Raw genomic sequence first — 12,113 nt, forward strand, 5'->3', positions numbered from 1 at the left:
TTTTTTTTTTTTTCAAAGATTTTATTTATTTATTTGACAGAGATAGAGACAGCCAGTGAGAGAGGGAACACAAGCAGGGGGAGTGGGAGAGGAAGAAGCAGGCTCATAGCGGAAGAGCCCGGTGTGGGGCTCGATCCCATAACGCCGGGACCACGCCCTGAGCCGAAGGCAGACGCTTAACTGCTGTGCCACCCAGGCGCCCCTAGAATGTATTCATCTTATGTAACTAGAACTTTAGATGCTTCGAGAAACAACTCTCCATTTTTCTCTCTACCCAGCCCCTGGCCACACCATTCTATTCTCTGCTTGTATGAGTGATTATTTTAGATATCTCTTATAAGTGGAATCCTGCAGTATGTGTGCTTCTGTGACTGGCTTATTTTACTTAGCATAATTTCCTATAGGTTCATTCTTAGAAAATGGTGGGATTTCTTTTTTAAGGCAGAATAATATTCCATTGTATGTACATGCCACATTTTCTTTCTCTTTTTTTAAAGATTTATTTGAGAGAGAGGGCATGAGAGAGAGAGAGAGAGAGCACAGGCAGTGAGGGAGGAACAGAAAGAGAAGGAGACTCCCCACTGAACAGGGAGCCCAATGTGGGGCTTGATCCCAGGACCCTGAGATCAGGACTCAAGCTGAAGGCAGACTCTTTTTTTTTTTTTTTTTAAAGATTTTATTTATTTATTTGACAGAGAAACAGTGAGAGAGGGAACACAAGCAGGGGGAGTGAAAGAGGGAGAAGCAGGCTTCCCGCTGAGCAGGGAGCCGGATGCGGGGCTTGATCCCAGAACGTTGGGATCATGACCTGAGCCAAAGGCAGACGCTTAGCTACTGAGCCACCCAGGCGCCCCTGAAGGCAGACTCTTAACCTACTGAGCCACCCAGGCACCCCACCACATTTTCTTTATCCATTCATCTGTCAGACATTTGGATTGCTTACATCTCTTGCATATAGTGAATAATGCTACGCTATGCATGGGGTGAACATATCTCTTTGAGATCCTAATTGCAGTTCTTTTTGATATATACCCAGAAGTGCAATCGGTGGGTCCTATGCTACTTCTATTTTTAATTTTTTGAGGAACCTCCATGCTATTTTCTATAACGGCTGCACCATTCTACTACCACACCACGGTGTATAGGGATTTTAATTTTTCCATATCCTCACCAACGCTCATTATGTTTTGACTTTTTGATAATGGTCATCTTAACAGGTGGGAGGTGATGTTTCATTGTAATTTTTGTCTGCATTCAGTGTTCTTGTTAAATGCGTATTTAGCCTCAACTTGAATATCTGTTAATAGAAATTGTATTTCATTATAAGGTGGTTTTTTGTTGTTTTGTTTTGTTTGCAGGATAAGGGTTTATTCCCTATGTAGAAATCCTATATAGAAGAACTTTCTTATGTTGAAAAACACGTCTTTGTACCTTTTTCTCATTTATTTAGTTTTATCTTCTAGATACAAAGACTGGTTTTGATCCTTTGTTTACCTATGTAGCAATTCTTTATATATTTGAAGACAGTACCTCTCAAGTTTAACTGTTGGTTCCGCTGGTTTTTGTAACATGAGGTTCCAAATCCTTTCCCTCTTCTTAGTCACTTGCTTTGGATTTACTTATATTTATTCATGTTCTTTCCCTTAACTCAGAGCTGTTAAATCAATGCTTTATGTATATGCCTCTTAAACCTCATACAAATCTACTTAATAGGAATATGACTGTCACTTTACAATACTTTTCCAAATCTTTAAAGTGAAAAGATTGTATGTACAGTTGATTCTTGAACAACACTGATCTGAACTGTGTGGGACCAATCCTAAGCATTTTTTTTTCAAATTTATAAATACAGTTCAGTACTGTAAGTGTACTTTCTCTTATGACTTTAATATTTTTTCTACCTTTATTATAAGAACATAATAAATAATACATAAAACATACAAAACATATGTGTTAATTGGCTGTTTCTGTTATCAGTAAGGCTTCCAAATAAGAATAGGCTATTAGTACTTAAATTTTTGGGGAACCAAAAGTTAACTGCTGATTTTCAGCTGGGGGGTTGGTACTCCTAACCCCTGCATTGCTTAAGGGTCAACTGTATTTTGGATTCTTTTGAATTTATTTAACTATTTATTTAACTTGATTAAGTTTGCATAAATTATTCTTACTGATCATTGTATTTTTATAAACGTTAAAATTAATCATATGTTTAATAATTGTTTCTAAAATGTAACTAGAGATGGTCGACAGTTTTTTTTCTTTAGTAAGATTCTAGAACCCTTTTTTTTTAATTGAGGTAATGTCGGCTCATGTTTACTTTTTGTGCTTTTTTCCCCCATTCTCCCTGATTTTTCATGTGTTAGGGATTCATCTTGCTAAGAGTGCATGTGTAAATGTAATCTTCTGTAAATTACCATAATTCATCTGGGTTTAGAGACCTGAACTTAAAGTGACTAAAAGAGAGGAATGCCTTCCAATTTTAAAAGTCTCAGATTGTTTTTTTTTTTAAAGATTTTTTATTTATTTATTTGACAGAGATAGACAGCGAGAGAGGGAACACAAGCAGGGGGAGTGGGAGAGGAAGAAGCAGGCTCCCAGTGGAGGAGCCTGATGTGGGACTCGATCCCGAAACGCTGGGATCACGCCCTGAGCCGAAGGCAGCCGCCTAACGACTGCGCTACCCAGGCGCCCCTAAAAGTCTCAGATTGTTAGACCTAAGAGGAGCCTGAAAGAACGCTTAGTTCGGGGGGCCTGGGTGGCACAGTCATTAAGCATCTGCCTTCAGCTCGGGGCGTGATCCCGGGATTCTGGGATCGAGCCCCACATCAGGCTCCTCTGCTAGGAGCCTGCTTCTTCCTCTCCCACTCCCCCTGCTTGTGTTCCCTCTCTCGCTGGCTGTCTCTGTCAAATAAATAAAATCTTAAAAAAAAAAAAAAGAACACTTAGTTCAAGCCCCTTATTTTATAAAAGCATATTCTTATACAGTATTTGGAAATAACTAAGAAGTTTCCTGATTCCTAATTCAGTAATCTTTCTGATTTTTTTTTTTCTGCCCTGTGTTGGACCAGAGTTACTACTTTATACTATTTGTCCTTTTTCAATTTGTTGATTATTTTCCTTTATAGAGATTATGGAAGTCAGAAAGGGGTATTTTAGTATACTTTTTTAAAAAAGTATATTATTGTAATTTTTTAAAGTAGTAGGTCTTTTCTGTCTACCTCTCCCACCCATTTATGACTNTGCCCAACCGCTGTGCCACCCAGGCGCCCCTAGTATACTTTTTAAAAAAAGTATATTATTGTAATTTTTTAAAGTAGTAGGTCTTTTCTGTCTACCTCTCCCACCCATTTATGACTTAAGTTAAAAATCCTTTTTAGTCTTGACGTCTTCTTGCACCCTCAACCAAACTTTAATCTTTCAGATAACAATGATGGAATCATATCAGTTTTCATTTGTAAGGTTTTTTTTTGACTATTGTGCCGGGTCTTAGATACAACATGGAGAAAGTCCAAAAGAAACTAGAATTGAGAGCCTACCTACCTGGCTCCGTTATATTAATGAAGTCATTATGGAAGGTTAGCTCCTGAACAGGAGGCTGTACTAGAGAAAAGTGATAACCAGGATGATTATGTGAAAAATACTGGTTTTAAGGAATAGAATCAGTGGTTTAGTAAAGATGAATAGATATAAACAGAGAGCTTGAGTTGATGTATATTTTGTGTTTGCATAGCAGATTTTTTTAAACTTCTTTTCAATTTTTCAACGTACAGGAATGAAACAGAGTAATTCAAAGAAAGATTGGTTCTTATCAGCAGAAGAATTTAAATTATGGAACAGACGTTATAGATTAAGAGACAGTGATGAAATTAAGGAAATAACATTGCCTCAAATTCAGTTTTTATCTTTAGAAAATGAAGAAAACAAACCAGTAAGTTGAACATGTTTTCAGATGTTCTGTATAGTGATTACACAGTAGCTTTGGGAGTAGAGAGAGTGTTCATAATCAGAATGTCAAGTCGCTTAAAAAATTAAGAATGTGAACATTTTAAAAAGAATATTAAAGTCTAAGTTTGTAGAACTACTCATTTTCTTTTATTCTTTATTGTGTATATATTTTTACTTGAGTTATACATTTACGTAGTATCTGCCTTTTTTCCGTTACTTTCTACTATATGAGCGTTTCCATATAGGCACACTTTACCTGATTGTTATGTTACTCTGCAGTATACCATGGTTATCTTGACTATTTTCCTGTTATGTTTTGGAATTCTTTTCAGTGTTATTAACATAAAATTATGCTGTCATGAGCGTCTTTTTACAAACTTTTTTTTAATTGTGTAGAACTTTAAATTGGATGTTATTATTTCTCTTATTATGAACAAATTATTGGTGAACTTAATAAAAATCAAGAGAATTGATCAAAGGTTACCTATATGCCTAGAGATCTGGAAAAACAACCTCAGGAAAGGTTCCTTTTAGAAGATTTATAAGATTTGAAATATGGCTCTTCAGAATTTATATTCATTTACTACCAGGGAAAGTGAGGAACGGCAGCGTGAAAAAATTAAGATCATTATCACTGAGAGGTTATGAATGCCTCTTTATTAGATTATAGGATATAAATCTAGCACAGTAGTACTTTTGAAGCCACACATTTTCTTAAATACTTGCTCTTAACATGGGACTGTATAAACAGGGATATAACCAAGTACTAACTCAAATAATAGCTACTTTCAAAATGTATTTAAAAGGGCATGTTTGTACTTTATGAAATTATTTTCTTTAGTCTCCTGAGATTTTAGTTGAAAATACCCAAATGAATTCAGATTTTTTATGTTAGGCCTACTGTCTGTATATTGTTTTTTTAATCAGTTAATGAAATCTGAGTATGTATTTTTCATTTTTCTTATTTTTAAAATCATTAATCAAGACTCAAGAACCAACCATTGGAATACATCAACTCTCTCTTTCTGAATGGAGAGTGTGGCAGGATCATCCTTTTCCTACATATCAAGTTGACCATTCAGATCGATGCCACCATTTTATAAGCATTATGCAAATGATAGAAGGAATGAGACATGAAGAGGTAGGGTTTTATTATAACTTTCTCTTGCTGGTATCATGGTGAAAAGAATATTTGATATTTATTCTTCTTAATCTTTTATGATTTATTTATTTGAGAGAGAGAGAGAGCGAGCACATGGGTGAGTTGGGGAGAGGAGCAGAGGGAGAGAGAGAGAGAATCTTAAGCAGACTACCTGTGGAATACAGACTGGCTTGGGGCATGATCCCACAACCCTTTGATCACAACCTGAGCAGAAATCAAGAGCTGGTTGCTTAACTGACTGAGCCACCCAGGCACCCCTATTCTTCTTAATTTGAAATAATTATTATAAGAAAGAAGTATTTAATATATATAATTATAGTTAATATATATATATATATATATATATTTTTTTTTAAGTTTCTTGTGATCTCAATAAGGAACCAGTTTTCTGCCTTAGGTGAAGAAGTAGACTTAACTAGAAGAATATCATCTGTCAATATAGATAAACTAGAGTAAAATTTTAATATACTTAATGATTTATATAAACTGCTAATTTAGCATTCTTGTTAGATTGGATTTATTGAAATATTCTCCATCATATAGGTCATTTGGTCTGTCTCTTGTATCTTTATGGTAGTTTAGAGAATTACTGATTCCTTGAGAAGCTACTTGATTATTCTTCCTTGAGAGAATTGGAATGATGAACCTACTATGAGTATGAAATCCAAAATGCCTGGGTTAGGAATCCCAAGTCTATCTCTTACTAATCATGCATCTGTAAGTTGCGTAACCTCTTTGGGCCTCAGTTTCTCTGTAAAACGGGAATAATGATAATATTTTCTTCATAGAGTTGTTGTGAGGATTAAATGACTTAATATGTATAGAGTATTTAGAATAGTAACAGGCACACTCAATAGATTGTAGCTACTATTTTTATTATTAGCTATTATTCATGAATATGTATAAATAGAGTAATTAGTTGTGGATCCCAGCAAAACCTGTGCTATCAAATTAACACATATTATTTAGTACCTTCTGTGTTTCCTGTATTCCAGGTCCTGTGGTATATCAGTGAAGAAGCCATATGAAATAATTTGTCTGTGGGGAGGGAGACAACCTTCTCAAATTAATACTTATTGTATTTATTATTCAAAAAGGAGAGTTGACTGCTTAAGACCCTGAATAGTAGAGGACTCCTGACTAAAGTAGCCACTCAAGGGGAAGAGGAGAGGGTAGGTCAGGAGTTAGGGGGAATATAGTTTTAGATTTAGTGATAAGAAATTTATTGTAAGAGTTCCTGTGGCTCCTGGGTCGTACAGTTGGTTAAGTTCCTGACTCTTGGTTTCAGCTCAGGTCATGATCTGAGTTGTGAGAGCAACCCCATGCCAGGCTCCGTGCTCAGCAGAGAGTCTGCTTAAGACTCTCCCTCTGCCTCTGCCCCCACCCTCAGTCTCTCCCTCAAATAAATAAATAAATCTTAAAAAAAAAAAGAAGTTTACTGTAAGAGTTCTTGGTTGGGAAATTCTGTTAAAAATAGTATATTGCAGCCTACAACCTAATGGATATATAGACATGCTTATTTCAGATGTTCTCAAAGTTGTTCTTAGTTTACCTTTATCAAGAAGGCAAACTTAACACATGTATGTGTGGTTTTCATTTATATATATTAATTACTTAGTATCTGTTTTTATGAAATTAGAGTAATTGTTCAATTAAATGTTAGAAATGAAGAATTTAGTGCTTATAATATTTATTTTTAAAGATTTATTTATTTGAGAGAGAGAGTGTGAGTGAGTGCGAGTGGGGGGGAGGGGGAGAGGGAGAGGAGAAGCAGATTCCCTGCTGAGCTCAGAGCCTGATTCAGGGCTCAATCTCAGGACCCCGAGATCATGACCTGAGCTGAAGCCAAGAGTTGGTTGCTCAACTGACTGAGCCACCCAGGCACCCCTATAATTTATTTTATGTACTTATTAAATTTGTTCTTTCTGCAAATAGTTATCATGGGTTTTTCATGTATTAAGTGCTGAGGATACAAAAATATTAACTGATTAAAGATAATTTATGATAATTACACAGTAGTGCCATTTATAATTTTGTTTGATTTATTAGAATAATTTTTAAGTTAGGGGAGCCTGGGTGGCTCAGTTGGTTAAGCATCTGACTCGTGGTTTTGGCTCAGGTCATGATCTCAGGGTCGTGATATAGGGCCCCCTCACGGCTCCTGGCTCAGCACAGAGTCTGCTTAGGATTCTCTCTCTCCCTCTCCCTCTGCCCCTCTCCCTCACACACGTGTTCGTGCTTGCTCTCTCTCTCTAAAATAAATAAAATCTTTTTTAGAAAGAATAACTTTTAAGTTATAAAAAAATCATTTGATTTTGAGTAATCGTTTGAGTAATGTAATGTTGTTTAGAAAATAACATAAAGTAAAACTCATTTCTTAGTAATGGCTCTTGTTTCATGTGACTTTTTCATTTTCCTTCTTTCTAGGGAGAATGCAGCTATGAATTGGAAATTAAATCTTACTTACAAATGGAAGACGTTAGCTCAGTATTTAGTGCTCCCAGGAATGAATATAATCCTCTTGCCAATGGCACCTTTGCTAGTAACAAGAAATCTTCATTTTCAAGGAATATAAATCCATTCTCAATGACAGAATCTGATGAAGAATGTGCTGAAATTTTTAAACAAACTCGTATCAAACCTGCTAAAATTGATTCTCTAAAGAAAAAAGCCTTTAAAGAATTTAAAAAAGATCAGCCTATAAAAGAAAATAATGATGTTGTTATGGATTCTTTAGATACTGATGGAAGTACTACTGTGGAAAATATTTTTCAGGTAGACCTATTAAATGATAAAAGGACATCAGATACAGATAAACTTGCAGCTGCCGTATGTGCTGTCAATGAAAATGTTGGTAATCGGCCACATGGATTAATGGAATGTCAATTAACAAATAAATCTAGTTCATTTGCTGGAAATTTTTTAGATTCTGGTTACAACAGTTTCACTGATGAGAAGTATGTTTCATCTAGCTTATTTCTTCCACTTGAGGAAGAGCTTTGTATAGCTAAAACAGATGACCAATTTTATAATTATCATTCATTAACAAAAGAGGTACTAGCTAATGTAGAGAGATTTTTATCTCATTCTCCTCCACCTCTCAGTGGACTCTCAAATTTGGAATATGAAATTGCTAAGGATTTTGAACTTGATCATTTGCCTTTCCTTCCCTACACCAAGTATTTACAAAATGATAAATCTACTTGTTTGATGTCATATTTACCCGTAAATTCTCAACAGGATTTAGAATTGAATTCACTTAAATTTATTAATCACCCTTCTGAAAAAAGTTGTTTTTATGGTGCAACTAATGATAAGATTTCTGATGAGCCAAGTTTCTATGACTATGTTGATAAAGTACATAAAGATAATAAAAATGAAAATTTAGTATCCAGCAATCATATTCAAATAAACGTAGGCCCTCCAAAGTATTTCATTGAAGAAAAAAATTGTGATATGGACAACAATGGTCTCCCAGTATTGCTCACTGATCAGAATGAGAGTTTACCACTATTCGAAGATGTTAATACAGAGTTTAATGATGCGAGCCTTTCTCCCTTGAACAATAAATATAAATCTTCATGTGTGTCAGACAAAACTGCTTTAAGTGAAATGGCACTGGTCTCTCACTTCTTAATTTCTGATGAACTATTGTTAGAGGATAATTCTGAAACCCAAGATCAAATGATTTGTGATACTAATAGTTGGAAATCTCATGAAGATTTGAGAGGTGTACATGAGAAGAAACTGAAGCATGACGAATATGTTTTTGACTGCTCTAAGGATTTATTTTCTGTTACTTTTGATTTAGGGTTTTGTAGTCTGGATTCTGATGATGAAATATTAGGACATGCATCAGATACAAATAAGAATAAATTTTTAGATCTCTCTGGAAGGTGTTTAGATATTAAGGAGACCAATGATGCAAATTATGTTTCAAATCAAGCAGTAATACCACGAGATCATGCTGCTAGTTCTACAAGTAGGACTATTACTATCCCATCAAGTGAAGATACGTGTAGTCCAAGTTTTGCACATTTTCCACGGAGTGCAGCAAAAAATAAAGAATTTCTGTCTCCTGGTTATTCTCAATTTTCTTTGCCAGTAGGAGAAAAAGTTATGAGTACGCCACTTTCTGAATCAAACACACTGAACTCATTTTTTAAGAGGAAGGAAATGCCTAGGACACCAGATTCTCATAAGGAAAAAGTAGATCTACGGAGTTTCAAAGAAACATTGAATTCAACTTTTGGTGATTCAGGACTTTCTGTAGAAAAGGCTAAAAGCAGGGAAAAAATCAGTCGTCAATCCTGTATTTCTGCTGAAGGTAAGATTCCATCTTAATAAAACACATAAATCTTTCTGGAATAATTACTCTAGATAAGCTTCTGTAGTTTTTCAAAATGTAATTTCTCAGTATTTGGTGTATTGAATTAGATAATTTATTATGTCTTTCTTAATTTGATGCTTATTGATAAAAGATTTATCTACATATATTTATGGCATGCATGCCACAGGGAAAGTATTATGCTAGATACTGAAATATAGATTTGGCCTTGGCTTGTAAAACCCAAACNCCTTGACTGTAAAACCCAAACAATTGTGTGACATATACATTTGAAAAGATACCAGTAAAATGTGGAAATAATGACCAAATAAAAAGGTAGTGGATGTATAAGAGGTTCAGAAGATGACAGAATTTGAACTGGATTAGATTGGAAATATAGATTTTTTAACGTAAATTTTAATTTTGGCTTTTCAGGAATATTTACAACAATGAAAATAATAGAGAATTTGGGTGTTATAAAATGAAAACGGGGGAAAAGGGAAGGCTTTTTTAAGTCCTCATTTCATTTTATATCACCTTTGCCCCTTTTTGTTGTAGCTGGCTGTGTTTCTTCCCATATAATGCTCGTATATCTTTGTGGATCTCTTGTGAATCTTGTTGGAATTCATTCCACTAGATACTAGTCATGCTCACAAATCCTTTGGAAGCAGCTCTACTACTTTGGGCTTCTGCTAAGATGTCTGGAGATAGTTGCTTCATCTTCTTGGAAGGCCTGTTGTTTAGGAGGATCTGTGAAAGACATCCTTCGACTATCTGGAGGGCCTTTTACCTGACTGCACCATCTTTGATCTTTGAGGTCTTAAAGCATTTACAATTTCACCTTCAGCTTCACCTGGACAGTAGTTTCCTGGCAGTCTTCTAGATTAGGGCTTTGCCTGGAAGATTTCTTAATTTAGTATTGTTTGCCAACTAGAGAAGGTGGGAATTTGCAAAACTAGTAAGTCTCAACTGTTTCATGTTTAATAGTCCTTTCTTCAGGATTCGTTATAGGGTTGCTTCTTACACCTTTACAGTATACCATTTGGCTTCCTCCAAAGTGAGTGATGAAAGACAGACAACAAGGATGAGACCTCAGTAACTTTTACGACCTAGACTCTGAAGTAACCCACCTTCACTTCCATTATATTCTTTTGTTAGAAGCAAGTGAATAAGTCTGGCCCATACTCAAGGGGAGAGGAATTATGATCCAGCTTTTGAAGGAAGGCCTATCAAAGAATTTATGAACATATCTTGAAACAACCACAGGGCTCTTACAAAAGGTTTCCTAAAAAATTTTATGGAAGTGCAGAAATCAGTCTTTGTTTAAGTACCTGAAAATTTGAAGTATTTGATTTTATACATCAGATATTTGCTTTTAGCATTCTTTCCACCCTCCCGAATGTGTTCTAGTTACAATATTTTGGTGAATATCTTAGCAGTTTTTATTTCATGCTTGCGTACAAACACATGTATATGTAGATATATGTACATACAATTACAAAAAGAATCTCTTAAGACATTGTTTTGTAGCCTACATTTTCATGCTTTAACTCCTTTAGAATGAAAATAAGACACAAAGGGCAGAGAACGATAGTACATTATAGAGATGAATTCTGGAAACTTTGACTAATAAAATTAGACTTTGCCCTCTCCTGGACTCATTTTAGTTAATTTGTAAAATTGAATCTGAGTCAAAAATGTGGTTATTAACAAAAGTTATCATCTCTTAATTTCGTCACTGGCCCTGTTTCATTTTTCTCTCTCATCCTATGCTGATTTTTTGGCCAGAGTTCTGAAAAGCTCTTTTTAAATAATGCAGCCATCAATAAAATAGTTATGATCGGACAAACAAATCTATTGACCAGATTCATTTTTTTAATAAATTATAGATGAACAATTAACAAGCAATGAAAGTGAAGAGGATGAAATTTTCCGAAGAAAAAGTAAAAAAACAAAAGGAAATGTTTTGGAATCCCCTGAGGTGAGTTTAATAATCACAATAATGTGATCATGTAAAGGCTTTTTCTCCCCCACCTTAAGTCTTTTTTTTTTTTTTAACCTTTTATCTATCTACTTTATTTAGGATCAGAAAAACAGTGAAGTTGATTCCCCACTTCATGCTGTAAAAAAGCGCAGGATTCCTCCAAATAGAGTAAGTATATGATAGACACTGTAGAGTAATTCAAATTCTTTTGGAGTAATTATTTCAAGAAAAATACATGTATATTTGATCTAATAGGTATATGGTTAACACAAAAATAGATAGTAAATCCTATGTGATTGGAATTTTTTTTTTTTTTTTTATTATATTATGTTAGTCACCATACAGTACATCCCCGGATTCCGATGCAAAGTTCGATGCTTCATTAGTTGTGTATAACACCCAGTGCACCATGCAATACTTGCCCTCCTTACTACCCATCGCCAGTCTATCCCATTCCCCCACCGCCCTCCCCTCAGAAGACTTCAGTTTGTTTCTCATAGTCCATAGTCTCTCATGTTTCATTCCCCCTTCTGATTACCCCCCCTTTCTTTATCCCTTTCTTCCCCTACCGATCATCCTAGTTCTTATGTTCCATAGATGAGAGAAATCATATGATAATTGTCTTTCTCTGCTTGACTTATTTCACTTAGCATTATCTCCTCCAGTGCCGTCCATGTTGCAGCAAATGTTGAGAA

The 12,113-nt window shown here is 35.1% G+C and overlaps 1 protein-coding gene across 1 annotated transcript in view; it reads left to right on the forward strand.

The window, feature by feature from the left end:
- FANCM (FA complementation group M) overlaps positions 1–12,113 on the forward strand; it is an 83,092-nt gene that overhangs the window by 44,359 nt on the left and 26,620 nt on the right. The window contains exons 12-16 of the mRNA XM_034648408.1: positions 3,771–3,928; positions 4,931–5,086; positions 7,535–9,434; positions 11,324–11,415; positions 11,518–11,586. Of these exons, the coding sequence (XP_034504299.1) occupies positions 3,771–3,928; positions 4,931–5,086; positions 7,535–9,434; positions 11,324–11,415; positions 11,518–11,586 (2,375 nt within the window). The remainder of the gene's footprint in view (positions 1–3,770; positions 3,929–4,930; positions 5,087–7,534; positions 9,435–11,323; positions 11,416–11,517; positions 11,587–12,113) is intronic.

The sequence above is a fragment of the Ailuropoda melanoleuca genome, chromosome 20 (assembly GCF_002007445.2).
Source record: "Ailuropoda melanoleuca isolate Jingjing chromosome 20, ASM200744v2, whole genome shotgun sequence".
Lineage (NCBI taxonomy): Eukaryota > Metazoa > Chordata > Mammalia > Carnivora > Ursidae > Ailuropoda > Ailuropoda melanoleuca.